At 35.1% G+C, this 25623-nt stretch overlaps 1 protein-coding gene across 2 annotated transcripts in view; it reads right to left on the reverse strand.

Moving 5' to 3' along the window:
* Window positions 1–25623, reverse strand: part of YAF2 (YY1 associated factor 2) — a 70347-nt gene that overhangs the window by 43133 nt on the left and 1591 nt on the right. The window contains exon 3 of one of the 2 annotated variants that reach the window (XM_041735999.1): window positions 2389–2460. The exons of the other annotated variant lie outside the window; for it this stretch is intronic. Coding sequence (XP_041591933.1) covers window positions 2389–2460 — 72 coding nt within the window. The remainder of the gene's footprint in view (window positions 1–2388; window positions 2461–25623) is intronic. 2 annotated transcript variants of the gene reach the window in all.

Raw genomic sequence — 25623 nt, forward strand, 5'->3', positions numbered from 1 at the left:
CTGAACTGGTTTCTCTGGTGACTATTTAAAAGTAACACTTATTCTGTTATTTTCTTCCTTCAGTAATTATAAAATTAGATTTCATTTACTATTTCCTCAGACAGGTATTCTTAAATCCAAACATTTCTAAAAATAAAGCAATAGTCTTCTAAGATATATTTTTTTCTTCTAAGATATTTAAACCTCAAAAATCAAGTACACTGAATTTCCAGTTTGTTTTCTAACACTACACAGTCTTAAAGTGAAGCCAACTAGTTAACTTTCTCAAAACTATACCTTCTATTTTAATGTCCCAAGAAGAAATTTATATTGCACTATACAATTATAATTTCACTATCCCAGTTTTAAAGGGAAAAAACTGCTGTTCTTAAGTAAATATATTTATACTATTTCATGAACAACTAATTTTTCTATCAACTACATGAAAACTATTTTTAATGGATATAATTTAAACTCAGTGACTGATGTTAGAACTAAAAAATACTAAAAACAATAAATCCTATTCTTGTTCTCCATGATCATACAAATTAGCTTAAGAGTTTCAAAACAGGGATCCCTGGGTGGCGCAGCGGTTTGGCGCCTGCCTTTGGCCCAGGGTGCGATCCTGGAGTCCCAGGATCGAATCCCACGTCGGGCTCCCGGTGCATGGAACCTGCTTCTCCCTCTGCCTGTGTCTCTGCCTCTCTCTCTCTATCATAAATAAATTTAAAAAAAAAATTAAAAAAAAAAAAAAGAGTTTCAAAACAAAGAAATAGTGATACCACCGGGATCCCTGGGTGGTGCAGCAGTTTGGCGCCTGCCTTTGGCCCAGGGCACGATCCTGGAGACCTGGGATCAAATCCCACGTCGGGCTCCCGGTGCATGGGGCCTGCTTCTCCCTCTACCTATGTCTCTGCCTCTCTCTCTCTGTGTGTGTGACTATCATAAATAAAAATTAAAAAAAAAAAAAAGAAATAGTGATACCACTTACAGCTAATATTTAAAGGCTAAAAGGCTAAACTGTGTCACACAGATGAAAATTAGATCCGTAATCACAGAAATGTTCCATCTACAATCAAGTAATAGTTAATAAGAGTGTTTACCAGGGCATTGTTCTAAGTAAATTCCAGAAGTTAATTCAATCCGCAGAGCAATCTCATTTTTCCATTGAGTAAACAGAGGTCACAGAGAGATGCTAGCATAAAAGGAATTATGTAAGGGATAGGACTTGATCTCAACCTTACAGAAAAGTAGAATTTAAAAAAATAATAATAATAAAAGAAAGAAAAAAAGCCACTTTAAAAAAAATGGCAAAGCATAAGCACCAAAGAATAAATATAACAAGTACAGAAGTAAGACCAAAAGAGAAGAAATTAAGGCTGGATAAATAGGATAGGATTGGAGTAGGAGAGGCCTTAAGTACCCAGCAAATGGATGAAAATTCTGTAGAACAGTTTGAATGGAGCACCACTACAGGCTCTTTATGTGTTAAAAGTGCCCTTTTAGAGGGATAACCTGATAACAATACAGAATAAATGAGAGAGAAACAAGAAGCAAATAATTCTGTCCAATTCTACTATGTCAGTTTAATAAACTGGTACTTGTGGAAGCAGACACTCACAATGGACCAACTGTGCCACCTATATCACCTTAATAAGTCCATATATTATGAACAAGGAAGTGGTAAATAAAACTGTAACACACCCTCAATTATTTTCTAAATATACCTACAATGAAGTTAAAAGGTACACTGAAAACTGTATCAGTAAGAAGTCCTAGTCAACTAATTTATATTATTATTTTGCTGTTTGATACTACACCAAAAGAATTTGGCAAAATTTAGCATAAGCTTAAGTTTTACAGTGTTAAGTATTTACTTCATATAAAAACAACATTACAAATAAAGGAATTTTCAAAATAATCCAACACACAGCTTCCTTAAATTACTTTAGAAGTACTATACTATTTACCAAAAGGTAACAGACATAATTATTTTATAAATAGCTATTATGTTATACTCTTTAAAATGAATGTCACTTATTCATATACCCATTAAGAACTAGGTATTTATCACCCATACAATAAATTCCATAATTTACATCAAATTTACAAACTGAAGTTATCTCAACTTTCTTCTTTGTAATTAAACAAATTCTTTCTAGAGAGAAGAAATGTGAGAAAAAAAATCTCAAGTTTGTGAAAACTAGATTACTCACCAGTAACTTGAGTTATCCTATTGGGTCTTTTCCCTCACAGATCCACCTCTCTTGCCCTTCTGTCCAGCATGAGAATCTTCCTGATGGGCATCCACTGGAACTGAGGGGGCATGCAGTACAGACGTATATGTAAGAAAGTTGGGGGGAGGGTATTTGGGAGATGCTAGAGACATGCTTCAGTGCACTTGCTTACCTTCCTGAAATTGGAAATTTCAACGGTTCCTTGGTCCTCGAGGCATTCACAATAACTTCAAAGAATGTGGATCTGTGGAGATTACCCAATAGGAGAACTCCAGTTACTGGTAAGTGATCCAGCCTTTTCTTCTCTATCAGAATAAGAAGATTAATTTTATTTGAGATTATTAATACATGTAGAACTACAGGGGAAAGGGGTGTAAATTCACCAGATAACTGTATATGCATGCCCCAAAGTAAACACAGAAACAATTTGCTAACTAAAATGTCGGCAGAAACTTCTGGCACTATCAAAAAGAGAAGGAAAAGAAAATAATGATTTGAATGGCTTCATTTATAAATTCCCAATATAATGGCAAGTATATTTTAATATACAATAATATCAGCTATCAGACTATTTCATTTTGCTGAAACAACACCATCAGTTTTTAATATTATACAAGGATAATTAGTTGATCAAAATATGCCATTTCTTAACTAGCCAGTGTCATTAATATTCACCAAATCTGGTGTAGAAATCACAGTAAACTAACAATTTATAAGAATTCAGATAAAAAGCATCAATACAATTCCCTTTTATCACTCAATAACTCTTTTTTTAAAAAAGATTTTAGTTGAGAGAGACAAAGAGAGCACAAACAGGGAGAGGGGCAAGAGGGAGAGAGAAAGGGACAAGGAGACTCCCTGCTGACCAGGAAGCCAGATGTGGGGCTCCATCCCAGGGCCCTGGGATCATGAACTGAGCTCAAGGCAGACTTTTTACTGACTGAGCCACCCAGGTGCCCCAATTAATCTTTAAAATAGCCATTTGTCACCTATAAGAAACCAAGCACACACACATATAAAAGTATGCCAGGCCACTAATAAGGAATAATGATTTTAATTTAAATACTTGTACAAAGTAGTACAGTCACAGTTTTAATTAACTGTTATGCTTTTTAAATAATTGTCTAAAAAATGGTCCTGTCATTAAAAACAAAACAAAACAAAAAACCCTGACTTCTAACAAAAGGAAAAAAAGGTCTCCTCAAAAGAAATATCCTATTACCCTTAGCTCCACACATATTAATCAGGTACATGTTCACTTTTAATGTACTACAGCAATGATGACTTCAAACTCTAGTTTCGATTAAAGATATAGGTATGTTTCAGTAATACTCCTCTCTCTTAACCATTATGCTGGTAAATAATCAACTACCACTTTTAAGAAACAAGGTTTTTATGGTTCTTAATTCCATGGAAAAAATCAAAGATAATGTATAGCTTTCCCTTTGTTCTAAAGATTTATTTACTTGAGAGAGTGCACAGCATGGATGGTCAGAGGAGGAGAGAGAGAAAGTCTTAGGCAGACTCTGCACTGAGTGCAGAACCCACCACAGGGCTCGATCTCTCAACCCTGAATTCAGGATCTCAGCCAAAACCAACAGTCCGACGCTTAATAGACTGTGCCACCCAGGCACCCCAGCTCTTCCTTTGTTTTAAAAGTAAATAGGAGAAAATGGCGTATAAACTCATTACTTGGGACACCTAGGTGGTTCAGCGGTTGAGCGTCTGCCTTCGGCTCAGAGCATGATCCCGGAGGCCTGGGATCGAGTCCTCCATCGGGATCCCTGCATGGAGCCTGCTTCTTCCTCTGCCTGTGTCTCTGCCTTTCTCTGTGTCTCTCATGAATAAATAAATAAAATCTTTTAAAAAAATAAACTCTTCACTCAACAAAAACAAATTAAAAATGTAATTCTAATGAAAATCTTACATTTCACTCTTGCCACATTTCTATCTAGTAAAGGTTGACAGCAAACGTCCAAGATTTTTGCTAGATTCCTACTTAATTTGAAGATATAAATTGTCTTGGAAAAAGTATATGCTTTTCAAACTAAATCAGAGTTTTAAAAAAAATAGTAATTATTGCCTTTGTTTTCAAATGACCCAGTCATACAAACAGGGGCACTATACAGACCTCCATTTCTAACTATAATACAGAGATTAATACCAAAAGGATCTCTTAGTTTAACTTTTCTAGATTCCTGATTACTTCTATTACCTGAAGAATGAGCAAGTACCTGGCACAAAGGTCCTACATGTTTGGATTGATAAAATAGATACGGGTGCAATAACTCAAATATTCTATCCTTTTGGTATTAAGCTAGAATAAAAAATGTCACTAGGAACTGAATAATTTCTGATTTTTATTTATAGTAAATGCAGTTTCCATTTAGACTCTGATTTAAAATAGAACCAACAGCATAAAGTAATTTAAGAAAATTAAAATCTCTTGAAAATGTTTTAAAGTAACCAAAAGGGTCACCTAGAGACCAGCACACAAAGCTGTTTGTAATCATGCCATAAGCTCAACTAAAATGGATTTTTATCAGAAAAGCTTAGAAAAGAAAGTCCAGAAATTAGAATGCTCTATTCAAAACTATCTTGTGGGAGCGCCTGGTTGGCTCAGTTGGTTAAACATCTGCCTTCAGCTCAGGTCATGATTCCAGGGTCCTGCTTAGCAGAGAGCCTGCTTCTCCCTATCCCTCTGCTGCTCCCCCTGCTTGTGTGTGTGCATACCCTCTCTCTCTCTGTCAGATAAATTAAATATTAAAAAAAAATTTTAAAAAAAATTGTGTAAGTTCTAAAAATTCAACACTCATCCACAAAAAGCTACTCCTTAGTAATTAAGTACCAAAATCAAGCTTTTTAGTAACAAAAATCTATTCCATAAAACGAACCTGAACCTGTGAAAAAACTGCTCAGAAAAAACTGTGGTAGTTAACTTTCACTTCCAATACTATCCACTGGTTCAGACATTATATTTTGACTAAAAGCAATTTAAATCACAACTGGTTTTCATGATTCCAGGAACTTCACTATCTAAATTTTCATTTAAGATTTAAAATTCTAATGTAAGGTATTATGGTTGTAGCAGGTTGCTCAGGGTAAATCCTGGACTTAGAATCCTATAACAGCACAATAAAATGCAATGTTATACACATAATCACACATATTTAAGTGACATCATTGATTGTTCATATGTAAACAAATATGGGGGATGTGTGTTTATATTTGAATTGAGTCCATTACAACGTATTATCCTTATAGTCCCATGATATACTACCCTTAAAGTCCCCAAATTATAAATACCATCTCATTTCCTAATTAAAATATTCCTTTCCCTCATTTTATCCACTACTTCCCACTACAGCAATCCATAGAGAAAAAAACAAAACCAGTACTATTTTCTTGCTAACATAAATTAACTTAAAATCAAGATGGCAAAAACTGTATTCACCAGTAAAATAAGAATAACAACAGAATTTAGTTCGCGGGGCAGTAATAGGAGTTAAGTTAATGTGAATAAAGATTTAGAAACAATGCCCAGAACCTAACTATACATCAAACTGTTGACATAACCACTCAGAAATGATTTTCAAATGATTTTACACAGCTTTACAGGGCATATAGTCTAAGGACTATAAGGACTACATAAAGAAACTCTAAACTTACAGATCTATTGTTTATTAATTTTGGTACTCTTATTTTGAAACTATATTCTTTATACTACAAGATAAAGAAAATAAGTTATGTTACTGATTAGGAATCACAATTTACAGCATAACAGCTATAAAAACATGTTAATAGGGGTGCCTGGGTGGCTCCTCTGGTTAAGCAGCTACCTACAGCTCAAGGTCATGACCCCAGGGTCCTAGAATCAAGTCCCAAGTCGAGATCCCTCCTCAGTGGGGAGTCTGCTTCTGCTTCTCCCTTTCCCTCTACCTCTCCCTCCTGCTTGTGTTCTCTCCCCCAAATAAATAAAATCTTAAAGAACATGTTGATATTAAATTTGAATTCCAAGTACTACTATACACTTGTGATTAATTTTTAGAAATACATATAACTTAGAAATAGTTAACACCCCAGGCAGCAATTAGTAAGTATATCACTATCTTTATCACACCAATATACAAATTATATCTGCTAATACTACAAAATAAGGCATTATACTAGGTTTACTCTACTAAAGAAGTTGCTCAACTTTAAAAGTTGCCAGAAACATTTATACAAATTGTTTTCCATGTTTCAATACCTGATTTTTATAAGCTAGAATTATACAACTATTGACAAATTTTAAAATGAAAACATGAGAAAACCAGTATTTATTCATGTTCTTGACTGACATTTGATGGTAAAGATACTAATACTCAAACTGACTGGAAGCTAAAGAGGAAGGATGATAGCAGGTAAGATCTACCTCCCTAGAATCTGTTTTGGAAAGAAAAAATTTCTTATTTATTTTATATTTTGAGTCTCCTCCATAAGATTTCCTTCTGAGAAAGGATTCTGCAAAAAAAACAATAAAAAGTTTGCAACTTAAAAGGATGGTGCAGTGGACAACCTCTAAGATGGCCCACAATGATTTCATCTCCTCCAGGTATGCAAACCCTTCTGTAATCTCTTCCACCTGAATGAGCTGGATTTAGCGACTCAATTCTAAAGAACAGAATTTAGCAGATGTAACAGGGTACCGCTCCCAAAACTATGTTATAAAAAGACTGGCTTCTGTTTTAGGGGCTCTCACTCAGATACCTTGCTTTGGAATAAACAAGCTGCTATACTGCGAGCAGCCCCATGGAGAAGCTAATGTCACCAAGAAATTGATGTCTATGGCCAACAGCCAGAGTCCTGAGGCCTGCTGACAGCCATGGGAGTAACTTGGAAACAGGTGTTCTAAGGCTTGCTGACAATCACATGAGTGAGCTTAGAAACGGACCCTCTCTCAGTTGAGCCTGAGACCCTGAGCCAGAGATAAGCTGCTTCCAAATTTTCTACTCAAAAAAAGAAAAGAAAAAGAAAAAGAAAGGAAAGAAAAAGGATAAGATAATAAATGTTTATTCAGCCATTTTATTTTGGGGTAATTAGTTACACAAATAGGTAACTAATACAGAAAATTTTACAAAGTAATTAGTATTAAGCTAAAAGTGATAAATCAAATGCCAATTAGCTGTCTCAATGGGAGCTTATAGAAAAATAATACCTATAAGTTGATGGATGGGGTCCCAATTTTGATTTGGTTCTTGGTTTTTAGATCCAAAAATTCAACCTAAAGCTAAAGCAGATGTAATTCAGTGACAGAATTCTATCACCCAATTTCACCAAACTGATTAATAAATCAGAGCATTTCTTTCCCAGTTATCAACATATCCAGACAGGGCCAAAGCATTTACAAAGACTTGCATAATAATGCACAGTCTAAGTGTGCAGCAGCCCTGGAACTGGTTGCTGTGTCTACAGGCTACTTTTTCTACTTGAATGATGTTAAGATCTAGTTAATATAAAGAAAACTATGTTACCACACCCCAGAATAAAGTACCACTCCAGTGACCATCAAGGAGCATCTCTCACTTCCTACCACCTCTTGTACTACGCTAAATATTGACCAATTGCCCAGGGCTATAATGCTGTGTGGTTTTTTACATCATTTTATGTTCTACTCATTCTTCCTAAGGATACCTTCCTAATCACATTAATTAATCTTTTTTTAAAAAGATAGGCAGAGGGAGAAGTAGGCTCCTTGCAGGGAGCCCGATGTGGGACTCGATCCCGGATTCTGGGTTCACACCCTGAGCCGAAGGCAGATGCTCAAACTCTGAGCCACCTAGGCGTTCCACATTAATTGAGCTTCAATAATATTTTGCTCTAATTTAACAGATACTGTAGGTCCCTTAATTAAGCACATTCTATAAACCAGATCTTAAAATGGTATACTTCCACTGACAGTTAAAATCATCTATTCTTTATAGGTTCTAGTCCAAGAAAACATTTTCCTGATCCTAGTCCAAAATGTCAGGAGCATTATATGTAGTACTTTATACACCAATTATAGTTAGTATCCAAGTTAACACACAAAAATAATAGCCAACGGTACTCTCAATGCCAACAATTATGTCATCCTGAAAATAAGACTAACCTTTCTTTACTCTGTAATTATTTTTTTTTCTCAACTTTTGATACTAAAATTAATCTGACTAGCTTCTAAGGGCTGCATTAGTTTTCAAATCAATTCTTATTAATTAATCATCTCTAAAATGTGTAAGTGTGTATTTTCTATGTGAAACGGATTTTTACAAAACAATGGCAAATTTTTTAACATAAATTCCAATACCGGGATCCCTGGGTGGCGCAGCGGTTTGGCGCCTGCCTTTGGCCCAGGGCGCGATCCTGGAGACCCGGGATCGAATCCCACGTCGGGCTCCGGGTGCATGGAGCCTGCTTCTCCCTCTGCCTGTGTCTCTGCCTCTCTCTCTCTATCCCTCTGTGACTATCATAAATAAATAAAAATTAAAAAAAAAAAAAATTCCAATACCGTCTGAGGTCAACAGTGATAGTTTTCAAACTACTGCCAATAACTTTGTTATTTAGCACTCATAAAATCTGAATCACGAATCACATCAAATCCAATATATCCACAGATGACTATTACTTTACAAACCAGACACAGTTTTATAAAAAGCGCTGTGATTTGCTTGGTTAGCTAATCACAGAGTGCTATGATTCATTCCTTCTAAAAACAGAAGAGCTTCTTCAAACCATACATGCTCCCCTTCCCCCAATTATGCCATTACATTTACTTACCACTTGAAAAATCCTTGATACCAAGACAGACCCAATTTTTTAAATTAAGTCTATTAATTTCTGTAGCTACAATAAAGAGCTACCTGTAAAAGTGCAGGCTTAATGACAGATTTTACTGAATTAGAGCATTCTTCTTTGAGAAATTTTACTCATCTCCTAACCTACCAATATTACTTTCTTTATTTAACCAATAGATAGGACTACTGTAGCTTTCATGCAAAGTTTAGTACAAGCACTACGCAGGATCATTATCTTGTTATAACTTAAAATATAAATTTTCACACTGTTAAACATTACACAGAACGCAAGGAAAAATTAAGGTTCTATCTGGTCAAAGGCCATTCGACATGGCTCACCACATCCTCTCCTTCTGAAAATCTTTCCTGTTTCTGTAACATTACACTCTCCTGGGTTTCCTTCTCCCTATTTCTCTTTCTCCTCCATTTCTTTCTTAGTCTTGGTGGGATGCTCTTCTTCTACCACCACAAAAAAAAAAGTAGTTGGTTGTTTCTCAGGTTTCTGTCCTGGGTTCTCTTTTCTCATGCTCTGTAGTCTATTCTCTCCCTGATCTGTCTTACCTACTCCCATAGCCTCAACTCGATCATATATGCTGATGACTACACCAAGTATATATTTATAGTCCTGTTCTCCTTCATAATAAGTCCCACATATCCAACTGTCTCACAGATCTTATCTCTTAGATTTCCCTCAGATACCTGAAATTCAACGTACCTAAAAGTGAAATACTATCTTTCCCCAAAACTGTCCTCCTTATTTCCTACCTCAGTGAAAAGCACCTTTATCAGCTGCTTACTTTAGCCAGAATCCTGGGATTTATCTGTTATTCTTCCCAAATTCCTACCTCCCCAAACCATATCCATCCATCCAAGTCCTATAAATTTTCTCCTAAATATATCTAGAATCCAGTCATTTCTGTCTCCCATTGGGATTATCCTTGTTCATGCCCTACTCTCTCTTCCAGAGACTATTGTCATGGGTTCTACTAAATGGTTTCTCTGCCTCTCGTTCAGAGTCAACAAACAAGTAAGCATGACATAAGACAAAATGGTATTGGTTGTGGTTTAAACGACACATTATACTGATGGCAAAAGGAAACATTTTTTAAACTGCTGAAAAAGTTGAATGTGAAGGTAACTTTGGTTAATACAAGTTCTTTTGTTCAAGTAAAATGGGCATGATAAAACATACTCCATCTAACACACAGGTTCATGATATATAATACTATACAAATGTTCCTTAGAAAACAAGAAGTGGAAAACAGCTTAAAGCAGCAATCAGATAAATGATAAAGAGCCTTTTCAGTTAAGCATTATCAGTACCTATGCAAGACACAGTGACAAGCACTGCGAATGTTTATTAATATTACTTACAGTTATCACCATTATTAAATAAGAACTATGCTAAGTTCCTTGCATCATTTATCACATTGAATCATCACCATAAAATCATAGTTATATGGCTATAAATGGGAGGGTGGGGATTTAAGTTGAAATATGATTCCAGGACAAATGGTACTGTTCTCCAGGAGATTATTCCTGGGAAGGAGAAAAAAACAGACACAAAATGATTTAAACACACTATGGAATTATAATCATCACATTTCTGCATAGAACGCTTCAAGAGTAATTGCAAGGACATTCATTTTGGCCAAGTGATAAAGAAATGTTTTTGAGATGGTATCTGAGGACTCATAAAAACTAAGAAAGAAACTGTGGAGGACAGGAGAGTGTGAGGTAGAAGAAACAGCATAACATACCAGATGACAAAAGAGGCCTAAAAAAGACTATGACCATGCTTTCTGACAACTCAATCCTGGAAACAGATTTAGTCTTTACCTATGGCAAACAATAAAAAAAATGCTGTTTTTAGCTGTTCAACTCTTAAGTCTATTTACACTGCTTACCACTATTACACTACCAAAGTGCTTTATGGATGGTAAAACTTCTACTGGCAAGCCCCCAAATGTTTACGTGACAAGCCATATCAGGTTACTAGGAAACACATACATACACGCACGCGCACACACACACACACACACACACACCCTTGCAGGCACAAGTAGGGTAGGAAAGAGAAGAAGGAGATAGGGGGACATAGTGGGTAGGTAAAATTATCCCTGAAACAATTTCTGGAAATCTTTTAGCAGGAGACTTATTCTTATGCTCTGGTTTTGTTAGAGCATACCTGAACCCACATGCTTGACAAAAGAGACTATTATACCCCTAATGGATATCTTGTATTATATCACCACTCGTGAATTTGATTGTTTTAACTAACATTTTTTTGAGGACTTACTATATGCCAGGCACTGTGTCAAGTATTTTATAAGAATCATTTCATTTAATCCTTACAACCTTTAGATTAGGTAGGTGCTATTATCAGGTCCATTTTATAAACATTAAAACTGAGGCTCTAAAAGTTGATTAACTTTCACAATGTCACACAGCTAGGAAGTGGTGGGTGAGACCAATATTTAAACCTAAACAATTGGGCAGCTTGGGTATTTCAGCGGTTTGGCACTGCCTTCGGCCTAAGGCTGATCCTGGAGACGGGGGGGGGGGGGGGGGGGGGGGGGGACGGACCTGAGTCCCGCTTTGGGCAGGAGTAGGCTTCTCCCTCTGCCTGTGTCTCTGCTGCCTCTGTCTCTCATGAATAAATAAATAAAATCTTAAATAAATAAATAAATACCTAACCAATCAAGCTCGAGAGTCCACATTCTTTACTACTATAGTATATAACTGCATAGAACTCTGAAATATTCAAATATTTTTTTGCTTTCATTATACTGAATACACATAAAAATTTAAAACAAACATGCAGGTGAAAAAATAAAACTAGATAAATTTTCCTGCATCAAGAACATGAATACACAATGAAGTCCTTCACAAGTAGAAGATGGCAAGATTACAATTAAAATGTCAATTACCAAGGAATAATCCAGAAAAATGCTATGTGATCAGAGACATTAAGCTTATGGAAAATTGGCAAAGAGGGAACACTGACCAAATGTGATAACCACATTGATACAGATAACGGAATAGCCTTATTAATTTTACCAAAAAGTATAATTTGATGACATTAGGAATTTAACATTTTTCATCTATAAATTATATTTCTCATTACTCATCTAATCAAAGTATTATGCAGTTCTAGGTTTTACCAGCCTTGGTCTTTAAAAAAAAGAGCAAAGTGTCTGACAAGATGGGTGAGAAGAAAGGAAAGATCTAGGGAAGGAGGGAGGAAGAAAATGGTTTTCAAGAAAGAAAGTTTCAAATCTACCCATCACTACACTAAACTTATTATAAACTCTTGCCTTTGAAATGTGAAGCTAAGAAGTTCAATTAACAATTAACTTAGCCTGCGCTGAACAGAAGACTGTAAGTGGTAGAAGGCTAAATGGATGGAACAGGGCAGTGGTTTTCAACAACAAAAAAAAAGTTGATAGCAAAAACACCTTTCAAAAATAAAAAATAAAGAATTAAAGAGTTAAAAAAATTAAAAGAAATCCTAATCAATAAAGTGCATAAGAGCACAGATGATGTGGCTAAAGTGGAGTTGTGGGACAATGGAACCCCAGTTGCTCCTATTGGCAATCATGGGGACAATTTCATAAGACTTCAGGGCTACAATCAATACAATGAAAAACTTGTGGGTTCTTCTGAGGGAAGGCTATCTCATTTCTACCCCCAAGAAAACTGATATTTGATTCTAACTGGCAAGCACATCTTCTCCTTACTCCTACAACTTGCTCTCTCACAGGTTTCCAAACTTAACCCCAAATTAGATATGTGGATGAAGGAATGTATCGTTGTGTATGGACAGCAGAAACAGGCATAAGAGGGAAGAAGTGTTAACAAAGGAAGCACTTTTGGACATAAGAATTCATGAGGGAAGTGTTGGCCAGAAAGGACGCACCATAAACAGACACATCCACACTCACATGCCTTGTATACAAATGCACACCCACATACATACCCACATACATGCAACCTTGCCTACAAAAACACACACACCCCCAAAAGAAGAAAGCCCTTTGGAAAAAGCAGTGCAAGTGGAATGAACACCTCAGAACCTTGCCTGTCTCACTACCTTATGCTAAAAAAAAAAAAAAAAAAACTAGAGTAGTGCTTCTCAAATTTTAATGTGCATATGAATAATCTAGGGATCCTATTAAAATGTAAGTTCTGAGTGGTAAATCCTTGCTGGGACCTAAGATTCTGCATTCCCACCCACCTTTTTTAAAGGTTTTATTTAAGTAATCTCTACATCTATCATGGGACTTGAACTCAGAACCTTGAGATCAACAGTTGTGAGCTCCTCCAAATAAGCCAGCCAGGCACCTCCAGATTCTATGTTTCCAAAAGTTCCCAGGTGATGCCTATGCCTGTGGTCTTTGGACCACACTTCAATAGCAAGGGTCTACAAAACAGTATGCCCCCAAAGAGTTCTGTATTATCCAGAAAAAAACAAAACAAAACAAAACCCAGTCAAGTAAGATTGAGAACTGCTAAACTAAATAAGCTAAAACAAGTTCTACTGTAGACTTCTCAGAACTTTGACTTTATTAAACTCCAAGAAGATAGGATTCACAGTATTTTCCAAACTTTTTTAGCTTGTTTTCAAAGAGCATTCCCTAAGACTGGCATTTGTGAAGCACGGAGCACAGAAAGAATCAAGGCAAAGTGAGAGCTGTCTTGGGTCAGAGAACTCCCAATGTAGAAGTCTCCTCCTTTTCCCCTTCTTCCAAAGAGACACCTCAACTTCCACTTTTAAATCCTAATATCCATAGAATTTAAGAAACAAAACAGATGAACATAGGGGAAGGGAAGGAAAAATACATTAAGATAAAAACAGAGGAGACAAACCATAAGAAACTCTTAACCCTAGGGAAAAAACTGGGTTGCTGGGGGGTGGGGGTGGGAAGATGGGCATTAAGGAGGGGCACTTTGATGTAATGAGCACTGTGTGTTATATGCAACTGATGATCACTTATCTCTACCCTGAATCCATACATGTTAACTAAATTCAATTTAAATAAATAGATAAATACCAATATCCACCTGTAAAAGACAAAGCAAACATACTTTATAAGTAGTGATCTCTGGTTGGAGAGATGTTATAAAGAACATTTCTATTTTCCTTCTCTTTAGTATCTTTAATGAACATGTAATACTTTTATCATCAGAATGAAAGTTACTGGGCAGCCTGGGTGCCTCAGCGGTTTAGCGCCACCTTCAGCCCAGGATGTGATCCTAGAGACCCCGGATCGAGTCCCATGTAGGGCTCCCTGCATGGAGCCTGCTTCTCCCTCTCTCTCTCTCTCTCTCTCTGTCTCTCTGATGAATAAATAAAATCTTAAAAAAAAAAAAAAAAAAAAAAAGAATGAAAGTTACTACCTCAAGAAAAAAAGTAATTCTATCACCCATGTTCAAGTTATTTATATTCACTTGAAACAATTACTTTATTCAGATTTACTGAACAGATAAAACCAAAAAGATTTTCTAGTAAAGGAAGAACTGCTGGCAACCTAGAAATGAGTATTAGTGAGGAGACTTTGGGCCCTGGGGAGACCAAAGATAAACAGCAATAAAAAAAATAAAATAAAATAAAAAAGGGATGGAAAAAGATGAAAAAAGGCCAAAATAACTTTGCCTTCTCTGCAAATGTACCTAGAACTCTTCTTGAGCAACCACCTTACTGGCATCAAAATATTATCTACTTGCTACTCTTAAAGGTTGATCTTCCCTAGTATATCCTACCATGTATGAGAGTGTGCACAAGAACCCTCATCAGACTATAAAACATGAAAAAAGTGGTTTAATTTATGTCTAAAAATTGCCAGTGGGCTGCACAAACTTTTTTCATTCACAATCATATACACACTTATAATCAAATTGGTTATTAATTATACTATTAATGACTTATTGTGTCACCAATAAAAGAGGGAAATGATATTTACAGGGATTTTTTTCTAAGAAATACTATTATATCAAAAAAGTCAGTATATACAGTACAACAAATGTTACTATAAAAGACAAAATGAAGTTTGTTAACATTTGTTCTTCAAAAACATTAGTTAATATAGGGACTGCCATTTTGTTCTTCACTTATACTGCTAGCCTAGTTTTAACATAAATTCTTATATTAGTTATAAGAAGTGGTTTAGTGTTAGAAATTATCAAGGTGGACAGCACTAGATCTAGGTATATGAAATTTACAAGAAGAAATCTTTAAGAAGTTATTTGCTAGCAAATTTAAATGTTACCATAGCAAAGTGATAAAAAGAACTGGAAGTCCAAATAGCTGAATGTAATATTAACCACCTATTGACTTACACAAAGTTACAATCTTTGCAGGCCTGTCTTCTTACACGCCAGGAGGATACTAGGTTAGAGCCTTGAGTTTCAACAAATAGAAAAGAGCTCACCCAGCAAATTGCCATGCTTTACCTGGCAGTTCTCAGTATAGCTGCAACAAGAATCCTCTAAACTAAGCTGAAAATTTCAATCAAGAAGGATTTGCAAACAATAGTGGCCTCAACCTATTTCAAAAGTTTTAATACCAACATGTTTACCCCAAACCTCTCAAGATCTTTCCTCTGAAGACAATTTTATCCCTCTACTATTAAGGTTTCAAGTAATAAAAACCAGTCTGTCTCAGGAAATGACTAAACACCATGGAAGCTCTTGAAAGGTTCTTTCCAACTCTAAAATTCTCAGTAATTCTGTAATTTCCCATAATTAACAATATTACAAAATGGAGTGCCTACTGAATCTTCTAAAACAGATTAGCATAGATCATGTAACAAAAGGTAGAGATTTTAACCATGAAAGCTAATAAACAAAACATTGTTAGTATTCAATAAATATTCGTTAAAAAAGTATTTTATTTTCAAGATCACAATGACATATTTTACAAACGCGCAATATCACTAAAATTAGAAGCTTCAAACAATGATTTAAGGAAAATGTGTCTTAAAAAAAAAAAACCACCACCTGTTTCATTAAATCCTTGAATGAAAACTTGATACCCCACAAAATGCTAATCTTTCTACCAAAATATGCTACCCCTTTAATGCCTTAAAGAAAAGAGGAATAAGCAAAGAAAACCTTTCACTCAAACAGGATAGTTTCATAACCCTCTTTATCAGAGGCAAAAGGATGAAAAGATCAACCAGTAGTCAACCTGCATTTCAATCTAGGCTCTAACACTAAATCTGTGATTTGATGACCATCTTCCTCTCTTCCATATCGGGTGGTCTGAAAAGCAAATGGAAGGCTATATAGGAAAGCATTTCTGAACACAGAAAATCACTAAATGAATGATAAATAATTTAAAGATACTGCTTTTACTGAATTCCTACCCCCAAAAAACCACCAATAAGAACAAAATTAATTTTGTAGCAATACGTTATATTCTTTCAAACATATACCTTAATAGTAACGGCTACCACTTATGCTATGTGTGAGCCATGATGATAAGGCTTTACAGAAATTAACTCATTTAATTTTCTCAACAATTCTTAAAAAAAAAAAAAAAAAAAACCCAAGTAGCACAATGAAAATCACTGCCAATATAATAAGACAGCTGAGAAATAGATGTTAAATTCAATAATGTAGTCCCATTATAAAATTATTTTATTCCCAAAAAAGATGGTTTCTGGGATTATTAAATATATATGGAAAAATTTAACCTATACCATCCTATGTAAATTGTCACAAATAATTTTAGCCCTCTGAAATCTTCAATTATATAACAATTATCTTAAAAACAGTTCATTTTAAAATATTTAAAAAATATATTAATATACATATTTAGATACACATACACACAGACCTATACAAGGAGAAAAAGAGGGTTTTATTTAGCAGTGACATGGCAGTTTCATTTGGCTTAAATTTTTTAAGAGAAAGCTAATCATTCAAATTGGAAATTTGCCATGATGTTAGAATAACACTTTACCAAAAGTACCTGATTCATGACTATACCAACAACGGATTTCATTCTTAACTTGAGCACAGGACTTCTCCAAAAACTAGGACTATGCTGGAAAATTAATTCCAAAATTCCTTTTTCTTTTTACCCACTGGCAAATACTATTTATCTGTCTTTGCTAGAATTCAAACTCTCGGGAGTTGCAACGGGGTCTCATCCCACAATTCTACAGTCCTAGCATATGGTACATGCTTATCAAGCATATGCAGAATTCTAGAATTTTGTTCACTACCATTCACTTCTGAAAATTCACACATGTATATATGAAGGTTCTTTTCCAAGTAATGACTTACACAACTTGCATCAGAATTCCAACCTCTTCAAAGCTTACATGTATTTTTTTTAAAAAAATCAATAACTTTTCCTTTCTAATACATATATTCCTCTCTCAATAAACTTTTCCTGAATACCTATTATTTCTCAGGCACTCTGTCAAGCATCTTTGAAAAAAGTAATGACAAGCTCACATTTCCCTTACACTCAAAGCATAACAAAAGAGCAAATGCCTACATGGAGCACAACTATAGTATATTAAATGATATAATGAAAATAAGCATCACAAACTAAGTGACTATTCAGATTCTAAAACAAGAATATAACTACTCTCACAACTTTAACCAACCCTCCTCTTTCTGGATAATTTGTCCTCTTCATGAGAAAGGTACAAATTAAGCCTCAATTTATGAGGAAATGCTGAAGCTTAATGAAGATCACAATCAGAGGTATGCACAAAAGACACAGAAAGGAAGGCATTTCAGATGGGTCAAGGAGAATAGATACGTGAACTAGGTTTTGAAGAATAAGCAGTTAACTATGTAGGCAAAATGATAACAGAATTGTAGAAAAATATCAACTCATCCTGTTAGTCTGACTCTGGACAACTGGAGATAAAGAAGCACAAGATGAGGGAAAATCCATTATTTCTTTAATGTATGTCTAATCTCTATAGTTGGACAGGTGTCTGCTAATTTATATAATTGGTTTATCTTTAAAAGTAACAAGTTCGGGATCCCTGGGTGGCGCAGCGGTTTGGCGCCTGCCTTTGGCCCAGGGCGCGATCCTGGAGACCCGGGATCAAATCCCACGTCAGGCTCCCGGTTCATGGAGCCTGCTTCTCCCTCTGCCTGTGTCTCTGCCTCTCTCTCTCTCTCTGTGACTATCATAAATAAATAAAAATTAAAAAAATAAAAAAATAAAAAAAAAGAAAAAAGAAAAGTAACAAGTTCATATATAAAAGATTATCTCAATCATAAGGTAAAAATTAGTTCCATTAACTTTAAACGCAACAAATTCAAACAAGTGCAAAAATCTGAATTCTAAACTACTTTTCAATTAAACAATCTCAAATACAACAAATCTATGTTTAGTATATTCTAATTTTTAATAGGCCCTCAATGTCAACTATATAACTTTAAAAATCACTCAAAGGAGAACCCACAATTCAGTTGAAGTAAAATATATTTCATAATATGCTGTACTCTGACGACTTCAATAGTTTAGTCAAAAGAAATACTTTTCATTTTAGCTATACTACACAAATTTCAATAATCTGAATTAACAAGACCTACATAAGTGGTTGTGAGATAATAAACATAACAACTTTCTAAAGTTATACCATAAAAATGCACGTTACTATCTTTAAAATATAAAACTAATATATTGCTGCTGTATGTTAGATTAAAAATGATAAAGCTAAAAATGTTTCAAAATTGAGAGGCAGGGATCCCTGGGTGGCGCAGCGGTTTGGCACCTGCCTTTGGCCCAGGGCGTGATCCTGGAGACCCGGGATCGAATCCCACATCGGGCTCCCGATGCATGGAGCCTGCTTCTCCCTCTGCCTGTGTCTCTGCCTCTCTCTCTCTCTCTCTCTCTCTGTGACTATCATAAATAAATAAATTAAAAAAAAATTGAGAGGCAAATTGTATTTATTTGCATACATACATGTTTAAGTATTTGACAAGAACATAGTAATAGAAAAAATACATTTAAGAGATGGCACTGAGTTCTTTACGTTTACATCTCAATCTTCAAAATAATCACATATTGTGTTAAAACATTATTGTGTTATAAAAATACTATTTCCATGTTTAAAGATAAAGAATGGAAGAATCAGGGTCACTCATCTTAGTTACTAGTCTAACTGTAAACACTTGGTTTAAATAAAACAGAAGCATCAAAATACAAAACAAAATTGTGAAAAATTTTTAAAAAATAATTCTAAAATATATACCTATAAATTGTGGACAAAGAAGTCTGGTAACATAACATTTTCACAGTCTTAAAAGTTACTGGGTGGTGACTGCCTGGCTCAGTTCGAGGAGCATGTGACTCTTGATCTTGGGTTCATGAGTTTGAGCCCCATGTTGGGTGTAGAGGTTGCTCAAAATAAACAATTAAGCTTCTTTAAAAAGGTATTGGAAAAGCAATACTAGGTGTCAAACAGCAATAGTAAAATTTAAAGGAATGTTAGCTGAAAAAAGTTTAAATGCCTATAATGTTCCAAGTATTTTACTAACTTCTGGAGATTAAACATCCAGACAATATTACCACAACATGGTGGTTCTCTAGGAATAATTACATATACATTTACATAGATTGAATCAATAAAATAGGTGAGGTGAGGAGGTTATAATCCCAGAAGGATTTAAGAAGGGCCATCTAATGAAAATACTTGAGTGCTGATGCAACATTAGATTGGTTGGAATATGCAGCAGGAAACAAGGCTAGCAAGGCAGTTCGGAGAATGAATATCACATTCAGGAGTTTATTAACCTTTTTCAATAAAGAGATCTTTAATCACTGGAGATCTCTCTCTCTCTCTCTCTTTTAAATAAAAGGACAAAAATCACACAGTTTCAAAAAACATACTGAAGATAATGCAAATAGCATTGTGAAGAGGCCAATTTGTCATAATTCATGAAAGAAATGACATGGGCTTCTAAACTACAGCAACATAAACTGGAAAAAAAGGACAGATGTGAGAGACTAAAGACAGGACATGACGAATGATGATGAGTTAGAAATCAAAGTTAAGACAATGATAGTTTCTGGCTTGGATTCCAGAAAGTTTGTGCCACATACAAAGTGAAGTATATAGAGAAGAAGCCAGGATACCGTATGCAGAAATTGATTTCAGAGATGTACAAGAAAAACTAGAAACAAATCATGTTAAAGACATCAAAAGGGGAGAATTTCAATTTTTAAAAAAAGGCTACCAACATCAAATACTATGGAGGTGACAGGGAAACAAGACTGAGATTAGGCCACTGAGTTTAACAAGTAGGTCACTAGGTTATCAGGGAGATCTTACTCAACAAAGGATAAATGAAAGGAAAAGAATGCCTGCTGAAGTAAATCTGTTGGATGTAGAAACCCAAGCTAGTAAAACCCTACACCAGCAGTTCATAACTTTTTGGTCTCAGGCTCTCTGTACATGCTCAAAGTTAAAAGAGTTTTTGTTTATGTATATCTTATCTAGCAAGAAATAAATTTACTATATCAGAAATAAAAAGTTAAAATTTAAATATACATTAGTTCATTAAAAAATAAGTCAAAAAAAAAAAAAGAAAAAAAGAAAATAAAAAATAAAAAAAATAAGTCACATTTTAATATGATATTTTTATTTTAAAAAACCCTGTATTTTCCAAAACAAAAGTAATTTCGTGTCAAGAGTAGCACTTACATATTTTTGAAAACCTCTAATATCTGGCTTAACAGAAGACATATGGATGTCATATCAACTTCTGCGTTCAATTTGTTGCAATATAATATGCTGGTTCAGTTCAAGAATATGAAGAAAATCTGGACTCCCACAATATGTAGTTGAAAAGGGAGGAGTATTTTAATAGCCTTTTCGGATAATTATGGATATTTTTCTTTGGTTTTTTTTTTGGTTTTTTTTTTTTTGGATATTTTTCTTTGATAAAAACACACAAGTAGTTATTTCTCAAAGGTTAGTTGAAATGTGAAATCTGAAACCACTTAAACAAAATTTTCATAGTAGTACCTTAAAATCCATTGGTTTATTTTGTACTTTAAAAGGATTATCTAAGCATGGTTTTGTAACACCATACATTGTTTATTAGAAAATACTGGTTCACTAAGTTATGCAGATCTTCCAAATGTAAACAAATTTCAGATAAAATACCAGAAATTATGTTCACTGATACACCACCTGATTTCATCTTTCAGGTACTGGGAACTATAGTGGTTACATGTTTTCAAAAATTTTAGTTTTCACTTGAAAGCTCAATTTTTATTACTGGCAATAATTACCATCAATTGTTTTTTCCTTGAAGTGACAGACTCACTGTGTTCATTTTCGAAAAAATATGTTACATATCCAAGTCTGAATAGCCATACTTTGCCAGGCATTCTTTCAAGTAAAAATGATGTTCTATGAAAAAAAAGTAGCTAGTTCTGCTTGCAACTCAAACAACTACACAAACGCTTTCCCTTGAATCAACCACTGAATTCTGGTATGCAGCAGAAGTGCTTTACTTGTACTTCCCAGTTCATCAGACAGTATTAAAAAAGACACGAGACTCCCTAAAATTAGTAACTTTTACTGCTTCATCAAGGGAATACATCCTTAAGTGAAACTGGCATCACTTAAACTTCACAAACATAGTAGTGAAGATTATGATGAATATAGATAGCAATTTGGTGCCACTGCTTTGGTTCATACTAAGCGGCCAGCAGTTTTACCCATCCTTGCCTTTACACCACCACTGCAAGTCTGAACGCAGCAAAAAGGGCAAATAACATCTTAATATAATTATGAAAATATTTTAGACCTTACAGACTCCCTAAAAGGGTCTCAGCCACCCCCCAGGGTTCCTCAGATCACACTTTGAAAACCACTAATCCAACCACTAATCTCTTGAGGAATTTCTCTGTAAACAATGAACCCCTGTGACTACTCTAACCCAAGATACCCAGAGGAAAACGAACCAATCAACCTCCTAGAATAAAGAGTCTCTGAATGACAACAACTATGTGGGAGCTGGAAAGGCTCCTCATAGACAGGTAAGGGGAGACTGGAGATCTCTGCTTTCTGAAAAACAACTGGCTTAGATGGTCAATAATTTTTTTTCTCCCATTCCTACACCAAGAGTAGGAGAATCTATGACAAACCTCAAGTTAGAAGATGGAAAACAAATATGATAACAATGCTACTGAAAAGATTTTTATCAGAAAATTGGGGTTTTTTAAAGAAAAGTTCTTCAAAATGTAAATCTTAATCTACTTCCATTTTATAAAAGCTGAAATAATTTATCTTTTTTATGAACAGTCAGATCCTGACCACACTACTGTTGTTATAAACACTACTTGTTTTTTTTGTTTTTTTTGGTTTTTAATTTTTATTTATTTATGATAGTCACAGAGAGAAAGAGAGGCAGAGACACAGGCAGAGGGAGAAGCAGGCTCCATGCACCGGGAGCCTTATGTGGGATTCGATCCTGGGTCTCCAGGATCGCGCCCTGGGCCAAAGGCAGGCGCCAAACCGCTGCGCCACCCAGGGATCCCAACACTACTTGTTTTAAATGAGAAAATTTCCATCTCTTTGAGTACACATAATTTACTGATACTTCATGTACAGAATTTGATACAATTCCAAGTGTTTCTGATTTAACAAAATCATAAAATCTTACAAAAGAAACAAAGAAACATCTATTTGCTTGCCATTTTATGTCCAATATCTAGCTCAGCTCTTGTATAAAATAAGATGTTCAGTGAACACCATTAAGATTGCAATAGTTGAAATGGGTAAGAACACAGGTCTCCAGACAACTAGTACAACTAGTGCTTTATGAAATCTATTTCATTGTTCTCTAGAACATCATCTCAAATAAACCCAAGGGAACTATTACAACTTATCCTGAGAAAATACAACATTACCTGTTACACTTTACAGCTGAAAGGCCACTACAGACTCAGTGTTTCACACGTTCTCATTTAGATCACATTTCAATATCAAAACAGATAGCTTCATCATGCTCATTTTTAAATATGTGCCATCTGAGCCAAGCAGTAACTTCTATTCCTACTTGAAGAATTGGCAATAACCACTTTAACTCAATCATCATACACTGTGCTACTCTTATACACACTATACTAAATTTTCTCTGATGATTCAGAATGGTTCTTTATTTCCTAGTTCCTAAGTGTCTCGTATTTGAGACGCTTATTGCCTTATAAAAACTTGAGATATAAAGACCAAGAAGACTGTATATAGTTTTTTCTTTTTTAAATGTTTCCTGTCAGTATGACATTTATCATTGCTTCTCTCACAAGAGCACAATGTAGAAAACTTCAAGTACTTGAACTATCTACTTATTTAGATTCTGGATTAAAAAAGAGATTAATCAAATTTAAACTAATTAAGGCCCGCAAGCACAAAACTGAAATTCAATCACAGAATTGGCATAAATGTAAAGAATATAAGTGATCAATTTAGGAATTGAAGCTACCTCAAACCACGTTTCATTTTAAAATACCATTATGAATATGACCTCATTTCATTGCATATAGTCATTCTGCAGAAAAACGTGACCTACCAAGAAGACAGCCAAAGAAAATGGCCTTCTGTTGAAATATAAAGGATTTGAACTCGATATTCCTTAAAGTGGAATGTCAGTAAAGACTTTGGGAGGAGACCATGGGCTCCATCTTCTCTGGAGGTTTAAAAAGAAAAAGACTTTTCGAATGTCTGGAATGGCTTAGACTTGGCCTCACATTGGGCAACTTCCAGACAGAATCAGTTCAAAGGTCAGTCTGACCCACGCAATTCAAGTCCTGTAGGTCAGTCACGCAAACGAGTCATTAGCAAACTGCATCTTCTGCTCTGCCACCATCCAGGGAGTCCCTGCTTTGATAATTACCAACCTTACCCATGAAATTACCCTAACTGCTAATTAACATGTCAGTTGTACAGAATTATTTCTTCCAGCTCCTGAAACTTTTGCTTCTCACTAGCGTCCTTTAATCCTGTTTTTCTAACATTACCAGAGAGGGAAACATTTTGTGGTACAGTCAGTATCTGCCCTCTTAACAATGCCCTGTTCCGTTATTCTATCCAAACATGGATTCCACTCTGAATTTCAGAAACAGTGGCAGGAAAAAAAAAAAAAAAAAAACACAAAAAACAGATAACACAGAAATTAGAGCTCTGAGGTTTAACTTAGGGCCAAAATCAAAAGAGAAGAGACAATTCAGAGAGAGGAAGGAAGAAGCTGAGAGGGTCGTGGTGTAGAACACTTACTTTTAGGAACAGAGTGTCCCTTAGACTTCTGGTGAGTTGCCCAGAGCCTCTTCAGTTTCAATCCAAATGACAATGCTTCTCTGAGTCCTCCTCAAGTAATGTTTCCACCACTAAAAAAACTGGATCTACAAGAGCTCAGATGTACTGGTAAAAAAATATCAGGGGCCCCCATGTGGGCCTGAAACCTCTTTTACACTAGGCCCACTTCTCTGTCCTGGGCCAACTCCCCTGTGCACTATATTCCTTCTTCTTCCAGGTGCCAGGTATTCAGCCTGTTTCTTCTCTTCTGAGCTGCCACCACCTACTCTATTTTCTCAGGGTTCCTCTAACCCCAAGACTGGCTGTGGAGTAGGACAACAGCTTCCCCCCTTCCTTGCTGTCCCTGCAAATAAACATATAGGCTCTTCTAGTTTCAGTATTTTTTCTAATGGCTACAAGAAAATAGAGAGGGAACAACAAAAAGCAACAACATCGTACCAGAGATTAAGATTATAAAATAATTGTCTCCACTTTAAAAGTCCCTGCCTGGAAAAACCACATTTTCTGAAAATTGCTTGAGCGTTTTAAGAAGTACAAAGTACTAACATAGATATACAAATGTACTCTAAACCAAACCCAACCTTATATAAAAAATAAAGATATTCTACTTTTCAAAATACTTAAAGCACGGGTCCAAAAATTGTTGCCATGTTCACTTTAGCAAATAGGTGCTTTTTTTTTAATGGTCTATTCTATTTCTTGAATTTAGACGTTTTAAAGTTTGCTTCTTAAAGGATATCATAAAAAATGCTCTACATGTTTTATCCAATGTAAGTGAGATTTAATATGTAAAAAGCATATTAGGATCCATGAAAAGACAAGTATATGAAATGCAGCTAGCTTCTAACTAAACAAATCTTAAAATTTATTTCCAACCATTCTGCCTCTGCCTTTAGAAAAAAATGTTATAAATTGTTGTAAATGGTGTTTGAAAACCTGGTTATCTCGTTTTTAGGATTCTAACTTCTACCGAATATATAAATCTAATGTCAATACCAAATAGGCCTTCTTTAAAGCAACAGTCTATCACATCAGTATACCTATACCCTTGAGTTTCTAACAGACTTTTTTTTAATATCAAGGTACATGATATCTAAATATTAGCTATAAATCCCATGCTTACAATAAATTCCAAGGCTACTTTCCTATAAAGAGGAAGGAACTCTGTAACGAAGCGTTGCCAGATCAAGAACGTCAGACTTTGAATCTCCTGTATGATTTTCTTTATCCACTTAATCCACTAAGTGGCTTTTTTTTTTTAAGACTGAGCTATTATACTGTAGGCCTACAATA

Source organism: Vulpes lagopus, chromosome 21, assembly GCF_018345385.1.
Source record: "Vulpes lagopus strain Blue_001 chromosome 21, ASM1834538v1, whole genome shotgun sequence".
In the NCBI taxonomy this organism is placed as follows: domain Eukaryota; kingdom Metazoa; phylum Chordata; class Mammalia; order Carnivora; family Canidae; genus Vulpes; species Vulpes lagopus.